The sequence below is a fragment of the Saccopteryx bilineata genome, chromosome 6, assembly GCF_036850765.1.
Source record: "Saccopteryx bilineata isolate mSacBil1 chromosome 6, mSacBil1_pri_phased_curated, whole genome shotgun sequence".
Taxonomy (NCBI): domain Eukaryota; kingdom Metazoa; phylum Chordata; class Mammalia; order Chiroptera; family Emballonuridae; genus Saccopteryx; species Saccopteryx bilineata.
In genome coordinates, this window is record NC_089495.1 from 111,723,573 (window position 1) to 111,738,185 (window position 14,613).

Here is a 14,613-nt window from a genome sequence, read left to right on the forward strand (position 1 = left end):
TTCCCACTCCTCTGCCCCCCAAAAATCCAAACTGCAAAAACTCTGTTGGTTTCTTGGTCCCCGACACATTGCTATATGGCCAATCTATGACAAAGAAGACAAAAAACATACAATGGGTTAAAGTCTATTCAATAAGTGGTGCTGGGAAAACTAGATACGTACATTAAAAAACAAAACAAAAACGAGACCACCTTCTTACACCATATACAAGAATACCTCAAAACGGATTAAAGACTTAAATGTAAGACCCCAAATTATAAAACTCCTAGAAGAAAAGATAGGCAGTAAACTCTGACATTACTTTTTTTTTTTTGTATTTTTCCAAAGCTGGAAACGGGGAGAGACAGACTCCCGCATGCGCCCAACCGGGATCCACCCAGCACGCCCACCAGGGGGCGACGCTCTGCCCTTCCGGGGCGTCGCTCTGCTGTGACCAGAGCCACTCTAGCGCCGGGGGCAGCGGCCAAGGAGCCATCCCCAGCGCCCGGGCCATCTTTGCTCCAATGGAGCCTCGGCTGCGGGAGGGGAAGAGAGAGACAGAGAGGAAGGAGGGGGGGTGGTGGAGAAGCAAATGGGCGCTTCTCCTGTGTGCCCTGGCCGGGAATCGAACCCGGGTCCCCTGCACACCAGGCCAACGCTCTACTGCTGAGCCAACCGGCCAGGGCCTGACATTACTCTAATATATTTTTTCTAATATATCTCCTCAGGCAATAGAAACAAAAGGAAAAAATAAACGGGATCACATCAAACTAAAACGTTTTTACACAGGAAAGAAAACCATCAACAAAAGGAAAGACAACCTCCTGGGTGGGAGACACTTATCAATGATGCATCTGATAAAGGATTAATAAACATTTATAAAGAACTGAGACAACACCTAGAAACCAATCTAATTGAAAATTGGGCAGAAGACCTGAATAGACATTTCTTCAAAGAGAACATAAAGATGTCCAACAGACATATGAAGATACTCAACGTCACTAATCATCAGAGAAATGCAAATTAAAACCACAGTGAGATCACCTCACACCTGTCAAAATGGCTATCATCAATAAATCAAAGTATTGACGAAGAAGTGCAGAAAAGAGAATCCTTTTATGCAAGGTTGGTGGGAACGCAAATTGGTACAGCCACTATGGAAAACAGTATGAAGGTTCCTCAAAAAATTAAAAATATTACTATCATATGAGCCATCAACTCCACTTCTGGGTATTTAAACAAAGAAATCCAAAACAGAAATTCGAAAACATAGACGCACCCTTGTGTTCATTGCAGCATTACTTACAATAGCTAAAATGTGAAAACAGTCTTAAGTGCCCATGAGCATCTGAAATAAACTATTACTCGGCCACAAAAAAGAATTGAATCTTAGCATTTGTTATAACATGAATGGGCCTAGAAGGTATTATGCTAAGTAAAATAAGATAAAGACAAATACGTACCATAGAATTTCACTCATACGTGGAATCTAAAGAACAAACAAAATAGAATCAGTCATAGATTCAGAGGTTGCCAGATGGAGGAGGGCTTAAGGGGTGCGGTGTGAGTTAAAAAGGTGAAGAGATTAAGAGTATAAATTGGCAGTTACAAAATAGTCATCACAGTAAATATAGTCAATAATTTTGTAATAACTATATATAGTACCATGTTAATAAAGATTAATCCATAAAATCCTAATGTCATCATGGGTTAGGACTGAAAGATAATTTGCATTTACTGATCAGAATAAAGAGAAGTGACAGCCAGATGTCTCAGCATATTATATCATTATTTACCTACACTTATAAATATCTGTGAAATAAGTTACAGCTATGTTAGTACAAGCCTTTACTACATGGTGAGGACAGCTGCCCAAGAAAATCAAACTGACTCAGTGATGTTTGTGTTGACTCTCATTTTATTTTGGCTTGCAGACATACTCTTGCTCCTTCTCTGTCTAGACTTTTTCATACTAGCAGCTGGAGTCCAATTGTACAATTATGGCAAATGGACAATCTTCATCCCTCAGTTATAACAGAACTTAAACTCTACTAGCAAATAGTTTATGGACCAGAATGTTTTAAGGAATATTGGTTTCACTGAGACTTTAATTATGAATCAAGAGTTTTATGAAAAATTCAACAAAAGATCTGGTTTAGGAAAACTATGAATATATATTAGCAATACAGAGAATATATGATTCCCTCTCCCACTGGGAAAATAATGCTCTCAATACTGTGACTAGACAATCAAAGAAATAGTTTTAATTTGTATATAATTTTTTTTTTTTGTGAGTCAGAGAGAGGGACAGATAGGGATAGGGAGAGAGATGCGAAACATCAATTCTTCATTGTGGCTCCTTAGTTCATTGACTGATTTCTCATATGTGCCTTGACCCTGGGAGCTACAGCAGACCGAGTGACCCCTTTTTCGAGCCAGTGACCTTGGACTCAAGCTGGTGAGCCTTGCTCAAACCAGATAAGCCCGTGCTCAAGCTGGCGACCTCGGGGTCTCGAACCTGGGTCCTCCACATCCCAGTCCGACGTTTTATGCACTGTGCCCCCACTTGGTCAGGCCCCTCAAAGAAATAGTTTTAAATTTTTCTCTCCCAATATAATAAAAAATGCATTTAATCTACCAAACATCATAGCTTAACTTAGCCAATTTCTACTGAATGTGTATTGCTCTAGCACCATTGTAAAGTTGAAAAACATATACTGAACTCTTTAAGTCAAGGATCACCTGTACAGTTTTCATCCTACAAATAAATAACTTGTAAAATATTCCTAAAGTCAGAGGACTAAACAGGAAAATAATTTTTGTCATATTCCACAATTCTGGGAACTAGAAGTTGTAGGACTTTCAATCTTCATGCTACAGAGAATATTGTCCACTATAATTAGAATACCTTAAGGGTATTCATTCTCCAGGATCATTACAAATTTTTACCTTTCTAATTTTCTTTACTCAGAAAACTTACTAAATGGGAAAGAAAACAACATCAAGAAAATATTTTTTTAAAATTTATTCATTTTTATTAGAGAGAGGGGAACGAGAAAGAGAGAGGAAGAGATAGAACAGGGGGAGGAGCAGGAAGCATCAACTCCCATATGTGCCTTGACCAGGCAAGCCTGGGGTTTCAAACTGGCGACCTCAGCGCTCTAGGCCGACGCTTTATCCACTGCGCCACCACAGGTCAGGCCCAATATTTTTTTTCTGTTTGTAATTTTCCGTATGATGATGTATTTTCCTACATGATTTCAGAGTCACTTTAAAAAAGCCCATTTCTTTTGCCTGGTAAGTATCTTGCACAAATTAAGTTCACAATGCATTTCCTGAAATGAACAGACTTTACACTGCCTTTAGAGAAGGGAATACAAGACTACCAGACAGGTGTCATACGCTAGTTTTGACAAAAAAACAGTGAAAGGCAATGACCAACTTACAATTCTGATTGGTTTCCTCTATTATTGTCTTCCCCAATATTCTGCAGCTTGGAGTCTACTTCATGAGTTAAATATGTACATACAGAAAAAAGGTATAGAGTAATTTTTAAGTAAATCATTTTTACATATTATAGGTGGAGACAGTTTAAGATCATCAAAGGTTGTAGTTTGAAAATATTATGGTAGTATTTTAAAGTTCAGATGATACAAGTGTGCTAACTTTTGGTTTGTTTCAAATGTCACTGAGCTATAGTTGAAGTCCATATTCACTCCACATTATTTACAGCTGTTCAACAGTAAGTGCTTAGCGGTAAAATGTCTGAAGTATAAAACATGTAATGTTGGTGACCAATGTTTCAGAACATCAGGAATAAGATTACTGAAAAGCACAGTAAATCTAGAACAAGGAAAGGGAAGAAGGTACATTTTATTAAAAATAAAATGTCTCTGATAACAAACAAAACCATTTAGATTCCAAATACATTCAATTGTAACATTACTATTTTTTATTCATTTTTAAAAAGATTTTATTCATTCAAGAGAGGAGAGGTCCAGAGAGAGAAAGGGGAAGAGGAGGAGCAGGAAGCATCAACTCCCATATGTGCCTGGACCAGGCAAGCCTGGGGTTTCGAACTGGCGACCTCAGCATTCCAGGTCGTCCCTTTATCCCCTGCGCCACCACTGGTCAGGTCATTCATCTGTAACACTGCACATATATTAAAAAACAAACAAACAAAACAACAAAAGCAAAGACCCATTAAGTAACATTTTTAAAACTTCAGAAAGCAAAGTATCTTGGCTCCCTGCTGCTAGCGGTCTGCTTCCCACACGACACGCAGGACCAGCTCCCCTTTTCGGCGTTCTGTGCAGCACAGCGCTGCACAGTGGGTGTATTCGCTCTGTGAGTCCAGTTTCTCAGTAACATGGCAGATTTTTTTAGGGATGATTCAGAATATGTGAGTGGCTCCATTTCATAAAAGTCTTCGTAGGCTGGTGAGCAGTGACAACCGTTTCCCAGACTTCAGTTAACAACAAAATGTATAAAATAAACCGATGCTTTCACATTATTTTGCATGAGTATTAAGTACTGTGTAAAACATTAAGTTAGCCAAAACCAACGTTGTGAAACTTTAGATCAAAGTTCTTCATCAACCTTTTAACATGGCTGATGAATGTTTTCTGCCACTGTCACTAATAATGTTTGTGAAACCCAAGAACTCTGAAAAATACGTAGTACTGAAGAAAGTACCAAAGAGGTCACGGAACTTCAGTCTTAAGACACACACGAGTCGTGCTGGACCCTGGGTTAGGAGGGTTTATTCTCTTCGGCCTTTTCCTGGCCCGCGGCAGGGCAGGTAGCCTTCCGCTTAAATAACCGCAGACTCAGTCGTAATAGTTCGTTATCTACCACTGGAGCACTGGTGTATGCCTGTTTCACTGTGCCCTATTGCAGAAAACAAAACACATTTAGAAGATGTACATTATTAGTTGACAGTAAGAAAGACAGGTTAACTTCTAACAAAAACATAAAAGTTATAAGAACAATTAATTTGGGATAGATATTAGTGGTATTAAATATTTAAAAGCAAATTAGGAAATGTTTTCAGACTTGAGGAATCTTAGAAAGAAAGTAATCTTTAGACGGAATCTGGTCTAATATCTTGCTTAACATAGGAATCTTCTCAACAATCCCTGACAGGTAATCAACTAATTTTCACTTCATTTAGAATGAGAAAAACAAAAACAAAATCAAACCACACACATAGTATATTGAATAGTACTACTTTTTCTAGGTGCTGAAATAAAATCCCTTTTATGGAGCTACATACTAATTCAATCTTACTTTTTTACATGATACTCTTTCAACTCTCTGAAGAGAAGCACCAAACACTCCCCACGCCTTACCGGTACGTAAGATGTGGGCCCTGGAAGTGAACAAACTCTAACAGCCTGGTCAATGAATGCAGTCTGTTGAGAAGCTACTACACCCCTTGTACGAAAATGTATATCTCTATTGTAACTTACAGCTCCATTGGCATTTTTGAAAGTTACTGTCATAAAATTTTGTTAAATGTTCTCTAACCACCTGTGTTATTAAACAGGGTAAGCTTCGAGGATCTCCAGCATTCTGCCATTTCTCTTCTTGCCAGGACCCTTAAGGAAACAGTGTTCCTTGATCACATCTGCATTTTAAAAAATATTTTGTAAGTTGTGATACAGTAAAATTGACTTTTTATGTATAGTTCTGTGAGTTTTTGCTCAAGTATAGATGCATGTAACCATGACCACAATTAGAATAGAGACGTTTCATCACTAAAAATAACTCCCTTTGCCTGACCAGGCGGGACACAGTGGATAGAGTGTTGGCCTGGGATGCCGAGGACCCAGGTTCGAGACCCTGAGATCGCTGGCTTGAACGCGGGCTCATCCCACTTGAGCACAGGTGGCTGGCTTGAGCTGGGCTCATAGACATGACCCCATGGTCGCTGGCTTCAGCCCAAGGTCATTGGCTCGGCTGGAGCCCCCTGGTCAAGACACACGAGAAAGCAATCAATGAACAACTAAGGTGTCACAAGGAAGAATCGATGCTTCTGATCTCTCTCCTTTCCCCTCTTCTGTCCCTGTCTGTCCCTCTGTCTCTCTCGCTAAAAACAAAATTAAAAACTCCCTCTGCTGCCCCCTTGTACTCACACCCTCTTTAATCTCTAACCCCTGACAACTAATGAAAAGTTGTGTGTTATAGTTCTGCCTTTTCCCAAACATCACATACATGGAATCACACAGTACATATGACCTTTTATATCTTTTTTTAAAATTTATTCATTTTAGAGAGGAAAGAGAATGAAAGAGAGAGAGAGAGAGAGAGAGAGAGAGAGAGAGAGAGGGAGGGAGGGAGAGAGGAAGGGGGGAGGAGCAGGAAGCATCAACTCCCATATGTGCCTTGACCAGACAAGTGCAGGGTATTGAACCCGCGACCTCAGCGTTCCAGGTCGACTCTTATCTACTGTGCCACCACAGGTCAGGCACATGTGACCTTTTGAGAATAGTTTCTCTCACTTCATCATAATGCCCTTGAGATTATTCCGTGTTGTTGATAGCACTGAAAGCCTGGTATTTATTACCAAGAAGTAATTAATTTTTAAAAATTGCCAGTTTATGTATTAGCTGGTTTAAGAATACTAGGGTTGTTTCCAGTTTTGGAGATTATAAATAAATAGAGCTGGTATCAACAGGTTTTTATATGAAGATGTTATTTTCTAAGGTAAATATTACATAGCGATGGGATTGCTGGGTAAGTATACATTTAACCTTACAAGACATAACCAAACTGTATTCCAAAAGAGCTCTACCATTTGCATTCTCACCAGCAACACGCAGCAGTTTAAATGCTCTGCATCCTCACCAACACTTGATATCTTCAGGATTATTTGTTGTTTTTGAGCCATTTGTAATAGGTTGTTAATGGTATCTCACTGAGGCTGTAACTGTAAATATCTTCTCATGTGTTTACTAGACATCCATATATCCTCTTTGGTGAAGTATCTACTCAAGTCTTTCACTCCTTAAAAAAACTGGGCTGCTTGTTTCAAACTGTTAATTTTTGAGTTCTATATACATTCTGGATACAAGTTCTTTTTCAAAATGTAATTTGCAAATATTTTCTCCCAGTATATTTGTCTTCGCATTTTCAATTTCTGTCACAGACAAAAAATCTTATTGATTCAATTTACAGAGAGAGGAAAGAGAGAAGCGGGGGAGGGAGTGAGAAGTGTCAACTCATAGTTGCTTTGCATTAGTTGGTCATTGCTTGCTTGTTGTTTGTGCCTTGACCAGGCACTCAGGGTTTCAAACCAGCGACCTCAGGTTCCAGGTCGATGCTCTATCCACTGTGTCACCACAGGCAAGGCAGCAATGGCTCTCAATAAGAAATTTTCAGGGGTATTTTTGGTTGTAAAAAATTTTTATTTTTTTAAGTTTTATTTTTTCATTTCAGAGAGGAGAGACAGAGACGGAGTGGGGGGGGAGTAGGAGGGGAGGAGCAGGAAGCATCAACTCCCTTATGTGCCTTTGACCAGGCAAGCCTGGGGTTTCAAACTGGCAACCTCAGCGTTCCAGGTCGCCGTTTTATCCACTGCGCCACCACAAGTCAGGCGGTTATCAAAAGTTTTAAAGGCACTATGGCATTTAGAAGAGAAACCAGGAATGTTACAAAATATTTTTAATAAAAATGAGGCAGGATTCTGATTATATTATAAACAAAAGTCTTTCTCAACTGGGGTTCCTTACCTGAACCAAACAGAAAATTATTTGAATGATTATTTTTCATTTAAATACCAAGGATGGTGGGAACTAGTACCATTTTAGATGCAGAAGGAGTTGACTCATTACCTATAGGTCTAGAGCATAAGCATCTGATTCTCACAGAAAAATTTCCAGTTGTTTACTGCTACTAGGAGATGGGCACCTAACAACAGAAGAATACCATGCCCCTACTGAGATGGGAGTGCAAAGGAGAAAATGATTGTAGTAACTGTCAAAAGTAATCTTGAGCTCCATGTTTTATAGGACATACTCGAGCTCACTCCATGCTCCCTGGAGCTTTAGCACAGGGAATACCCCCCCCCTTTTTTTGTATTTTTCTGAAGCTGGAAGCAGGGAGGCAGTCAGACAAACTCCCCCCATGCCCGACTGGGATCCACCCAGCACGCCTACCAGGGCGGGATGCTCTGCCCATCTGGGGCGTTGCTCTGTTGCAACCAGAGCCATTCTAGCACCTGAGGCAGAGGCCGCAGGGCCATCTTCAGCGTCAGGGCAAACTTTGCTCCAGTGGAGCCTTGGCTGTGGGAGGGGAGGAGAGAGGCAGAGGGGAAAGAGATGGGGAGGGATGGAGAAGTAGATGGGCGCTTCTCCTGTGTGCCCTGGCCAGGAAGCGAACCCGGGACTCCTGCACGCCAGGCCGACGCTCTACCACTGAGCCAACCGGCCAGGGCCTAGGAAGGCCCTTGTCGATCAAGCTACCCAAAAGAAAATTATTTGGAGCAAACATGACAGATAGAGCAATTCAGTCTCATACTATTCTTCACCAGAACGCTGCAGCCCTGTGTAAACAGTTTCAACTTTCTCGGGAAGCACATGGCAGATTGGGAAATCCTGTCCAAGGGGTCCTATACTACAATCTGCCCCTTCATTTGGAGTTAACCCTCAAGGACCCCTACCAGGACAACTTTGGCAAATGTTACTCATATACCTTCATTTGGCAAACAGTCCTATGTCCATGTTACAGTGGATACCTATTCTGGATCTATAGTAACATCTGTCAGAACAGGAGAGGCTGCTAAGCATGTTATTGCTCATTGTCTGTATGCATTGTTCTATTATTGGATATCCTAAACTGGTTAAACTGACACTGCTCCTGCATATGGAGCAAAAGTATTTACTGTATTTTGTCATTCTTACAATCTTTAAAGTCAAGGTATTATTAAAGTGTACCCAGCAAATATTTTAAGGTCAATTTAAAAAAATTTAAAAGGGGGGAGTCATATCCTGGAACTTCTACAGGTCTACCATATCATGCTTTTTACTTAAAAATTTTTTAAATTTAAGCCCTGGCCGGTTGGCTCAGCGGTAGAGCGTCGGCCTAGCATGCGGAGGACCCGGGTTCGATTCCCGGCCAGGGCACACAGGAGAAGCGCCCATTTGCTTCTCCACCCCTCCGCCGCGCTTTCCTCTCTGTCTCTCTCTTCCCCTCCCGCAGCCGAGGCTCCATTGGAGCAAAGATGGCCCGGGTGCTGGGCATGGCTCTGTGGCCTCTGCCTCAGGTGCTGGAGTGGCTCTGGTCGCAACATGGCGACGCCCAGGATGGGCAGAGCATCGCCCCCTGGTGGGCAGAGCGTCGCCCCTGGTGGGCGTGCCGGGTGGATCCCGGTCGGGTGCATACCGGAGTCTATCTGACTGTCTCTCCCTGTTTCCAGCTTCAGAAAAATGAGAAAAAAAAAAATTTAAATTTCTTTTGAATGCCCATGAACAGGAGATGCCAAATCTTCTTCTCCTGCAAACTACTACCTTCTTTATTTGATCCAGCTAATAACACTGTTTTGTCTTTTTCCAAATAGCTCCAGATATATGGAAAAGATTTATATAGGCGGATGGGGATCCTCAAACCCCTCAGCGAGATCTTCTGAGCATGGCTTTTTTTTTTTTTTGTATTTTTCTGAAGCTGGAAACGAGGATAGACAGTCAGACAGACTCCCGCATGCGCCCAACCGGGATCCACCCGGCACGCCCACCAGGGGGCGACGCTCTGCCCCCCCGGGGCGTTGCTCTGTCACAACCAGAGCCACTCCAGCACCTGGGGCAGAGGCCAAGGAGCCATCCCCAGCGCCCGGGCCATCTTTGCTCCAATGGAGCCTCACTGCAGGAGGGGAAGAGAGAGAGAGAGAGGAAGGAGAGGGGAAGGGGTGGAGAAGCAGATGGGCGCCTCTCCTGTGTGCCCTGGCCGGGAATCGAACCCGGGACTTCTGCACGCCAGGCCGATGCTCTACCACTGAGCCAACCGGCCAGGGCCTACTGAGCATGGCTTTTAAGATACCAAGAGGCAGAAAAAGCCCAGTAGAGATCAGGGGAACTACCAGCTTTTAGGATATGCCCTTAAAGGCTCCAACACCCCAAAGGGGTCTCATAGGATGCCATCTGGGTCCTGATTCAATAGTGGAAAGGAAGGTTATTAGCTCAAGCCTGCCAGACTTACATGCCTCTGCTGTGAGGAAACAGGGACACTGGAAGGTAGGCTTCCCTCCTCTAAGAGAGGGTTCAGTCTCTTCCAGCCCTGCTCCAGCCACCTATGACCTAACCTTGCCCAGAATGCTGGGGTTTGCCACTGAAGGCTGAAGGTGCCCAGGGCCGTCGGCCCCATCTACGACACTGTGGACAAGCCTAGGGTATTTCTTCCAAGAAGCAGGTAAACTGATCTCATTTGCACAAGGGCCACTGACTATTCTTCCCTTGAAGATCTCTGTTGTGGATGTTGATAGTCCTATTTTCTGCTGCTTTGTTTAATATATAGTGTTTCCTTTATTCCTCCTACCTCAATGCCCCACTCATATTTCAGGCTGGGACCTACTCCTAATTTAGAGCTCTCTTTCCCCCTTTTGCCAACTTTTATTATGAATCTACCTTTGCCACCCAGCTTAGTGTATCCCAAGGTTCTCTTTACCAAGCCACAGTCGCAGAGCTCCAGGGAAAAGCAACCTGGTCTCATCTCTCCAGGCAGAGAACAGAAGCTCCATATCCACACATGCTGCAGATGGCTTTTCCAGTCTACCTGAATCATTACAGCTAGAAGCAGTGGTCACTGGGACTTGGACATGAGCTGCAAAGTATAGAATTGTGACAACAATTCCAGTGCCATGCAGACTTTTCCTGGATGTGGACTTTTCCTGGACTACTGCTCCTTGTGACAGCTCCTAACAGACTGAACTGGGGTTGGGTTGCATTTTTCAGGGATTTGGCATGGTGTTGGGGCCAACTTGGACTTGGTGAACATGTTAAGGACACTACTCTTTTATGGATTCTTGCTGTATTGGCCAAGAGTTTGCTTAAAGGCTTTAATCACTGTAAAAAAAACTCAGAAGACTAGATAAAGAAGATGTGGCACATATACACCATGGTATACTATTCAGCCATAAGAAATGATGACATCGGATCACTTACAACAAAATGGTGGGATCTTGATAACATTATACGGAGTGAAATAAGTAAATCAGAAAAAAACAAGAACTGCAGGATTCCATACATTGGTGGGACATAAAAATGAGACTAAGAGACATGGAAAAGAGTGTGGTGGTTATGGGGGGTGGAGGGAGGGAAGGAGGGAGACGGGGAAGGGGTGGGGGAGGGGCACAAAGAAAACTAGATAGAAGGTGACGGAGGACAATCTGACTTTGGGTGATGGATATGCAACAGAATTGAATAACAAGATAACCTGGACATGTTTTCTTTTCTTTCTTTCTTTTTTTTTTTCTGAAGCCGGAAACGGGGAGAGACAGACAGACTCCCTCATGCGCCCGACCGGGATCCACCCGGCACGCCCACCAGGGGCAACGCTCTGCCCACCAGGAGGCAATGCTCTGCCCCTCCGGGGCATCGCTCTGTTGCGACCAGAGCCACTCTAGCGCCTGGGTCAGAGGCCAAGGAGCCATTCCTAGTGCCTGGGCCATCTTTGCTCCAATGGAGCCTCGGCTGCGGGAGGGGAAGAGAGAGACAGCGAGGAAGGAGAGGGGCAGGGGTGGAGAAGCAGATGGGCGCTTCTCCTGTGTGCCCTGGCCGGGAATCAAACCTGGGACTTGGCACGCCAGGCCGACACTCTACCACTGAGCCAACCGGCCAGGGCTTGGACATGTTTTCTTTGAATATATGTACTCTGATTTATTGATGTCACTCCATTAAAAAAAAAAATTATTTATAAAAAAAAAAGTAATCTTGAGTCAGTTCTTCAAACAGAGAAGACTTTAAAATTCTTATTCCTCCTGTGTCCAGTTTAATCTTTGGAGATGAGTTTGTCCCTCTCTCATAAATTTAATGTCCTCCCAAGATCTGAGTATTTTTCTTTTTTTTTTTTCCAGATTCTGTCTTTATTTACAATATACTTAAACCGCAGTGATGTGCTGGCCTCATTAGCAATGGGACAGCAGATGGCAGGGCCGACCCCGAGGCTGGTGGGTGCATCTCCTGCCCAGGACCTGGGGCCGAGCAGCGAACTGGCGAGATGTCTGCAGTCTGCACGGTTTTACACTCCTTCAACCCGCTTTCCACACCACTCGGACGCTCTCCTCAGACAGTGTGAGAATTTTTCTTTAATGAAATACCCTTTTTCTTTAGCAATGTTTTCCTAAATGTTCCCAAGTAAAAAACTAATAAATTAAATATTTCTCTAAATTTTTAGGGCCAACTCTTTTGTCACACTATGCATGCCCACAAAATGACAGCCCCAAATAAAAGTCCCAGTTTCTTAACTTTAAAGAGCCTAAGAAGTTTTCAGTTTTTCATGATAGATCTTTTCTCTAAATCTAAACTAATTTCAATTTGTCACATTTCAATTCCCTTTATTCTTCTTAAATAAATGTTTATATATAATTACTTGTATTAATTTCCCTCTCTTCTAACTTGATACTCTCTCACAAACACTATTTCTGTAAATATCCTCACCATCTTCTGGGGCATTTTTTTCCTCACTCTTCAATTTAAATTAAAATTAATTTCTAGAATGTTTTACTATCTAAAGAAACTTTCACAATGAAATGAAAAATATTTCACAGAGTTTTACAGCTTCCTTTATATATCAACTTTTGAATGATAAATTGAAATTCAACATAAATGTCTTATTAGAGTAAAATGAAAAGTATAAATTCTAATAGAATTCTATTTCTTTTAAAAAACAATTTATTCATTTTAGAGAGGAGAGAGAAAGAGAGAAAGGAGGTTGAGGAGCAGGAAGTATCAACTCCCATACGTGCCTTGACCAGGCAAGTCCAGGGTTTTGAACCAGCAAGCTCAGCCTTCTAGGTTGAGGCTTTATCCACTGTGCCACCACAGGTCAGGCTAGAACTCTTTCTCTTATGTATGTAAACAATTAGAAAACCAAACTCATAAAAACAGATGAGACTATAATCTTGCCTTTAAAGCAATCAAATAAAAAATATGTCATTCATATTACTCAACAACCACTTTGCATTTGTTCCAAAGAAACAACAATACCTTCTCATTTTTAACAAGCTGCTTTCGGATTGCAGAATCCCGTCTGAAGCACAACGCTTTACAACATGGTCCAAGATTACTAAGAAGACTTGCTCTTTCTTCTTTTCGTAGTAATGCAGCCATATTGAGAGCCCCCAATTCATGTTCAAAAAGACTGTCTGCATCTTTCAAAAAAGTAATAAACACACATTAAGTTTTCTGAAAATATAAAAGTGTTACCAACTGCTCAGATGAATATTCCACAGTCTATACTTTATCAGAATTACCAACATTGATGAGAATTCTTTTATATTAAAGGCAATATGTTCTCTGTGAAAGTCATTCAATATAAAGTTTTGTTTCTAGAGTGAAACAAAAATAAATTTTCTGACAGCCACTTTAAGTTTAGGACATAAGAAAAACAGTCTTGGGAAAGAGGATTTATATACTGACTACTAACTATGGAAAGAAAAGTTCAAGTTAAGAACTAGTGAAGTCCAATTCAGAATATGACATACCAAAAAAAGGCTACTTAAAAGTTCTAGATTTCAGGACTTTACTACAGCAAGATTCAAATGTAATAATGTGATCACAGTCTGTGACACCTTAAAAAAAATTAGTTAGAAAAGTGATTAGGTATTATTAGTCATACAATCTACAAATTTTATTCTATATTTAGTCACTATAATACTCTGGACAATGTATTAAACTTAGTTTTAAGTCATAACATGCAAGATAAGGAAAAGTGCTTAGACTTCATAAAAATAAAAGAATCAAGAAAAGATTTAATAAAAATAAAGAGGATGGTTTTAAAATAGACAAAACAGAAGTCAAAATAACAGAATAGAGACAGTCAGTAATCAAAATAAATTACAGAGTAGCATTCTTAGAATTGGCCAAGAGCCCGGGCTGGATGGCTCGCTTGGCTGGAGCATTGTCCTGCAATGCAGAGGTGGCTGGTTCGGTCCTTGGCCGGGGCACATACAGAAACAGATGGATGCTTCTGTTTCCCCCTTACCCCTCTTCCTCTCTCTGGATTCAATAAAAATAAAAGATTAAAAAAACAGAAAAAAATAAAGACAAAAAAAAAAGGCAACAGAATTGGCCAAGAATACCAAAGGTACTGTTCCTAAATAAACATGATCTAACAGGTTAATGTTAGAGCCCACAAGGGCAGGCAGAAATACAAGTAAAAACAAGAGACACATCCGATTGAGAATAAATGAAACTGCATTCCATATTTCATTTTCATTTTCTAAACTGCAAAGCATAGTGAGATCAGATAATAAACTAGTCAGTAAATTATATATGTAGGTAATAGGTATCTAATATAACAAAACATTAATATAAAGGAGAACTCAAAACTAACACAAACTCTGCTGCCTATCACACCCATTTGAGGAGCTTTTTATTGTAAAACAGAGTGCCAGGGTTCCACCACCAGATCTACACAGCA

General features: G+C 41.3%; 1 protein-coding gene across 6 annotated transcripts in view; it reads right to left on the reverse strand.

The window, feature by feature from the left end:
- Positions 1-3,832: 3,832 nt before the first annotated feature.
- The window catches only part of ZC3H13 (zinc finger CCCH-type containing 13), an 87,618-nt gene continuing 76,837 nt past the window's right edge, over positions 3,833-14,613 (reverse strand). For all 6 annotated transcript variants that reach the window (XM_066236083.1, XM_066236082.1, XM_066236081.1 and 3 more), the window contains 2 exons: positions 13,179-13,342; positions 3,833-4,869 (listed from right to left, as the gene is read on the reverse strand). In XM_066236083.1, the coding sequence (XP_066092180.1) occupies positions 4,732-4,869; positions 13,179-13,342 (302 nt within the window). In that variant the 3' untranslated portion in view covers positions 3,833-4,731. The remainder of the gene's footprint in view (positions 4,870-13,178; positions 13,343-14,613) is intronic.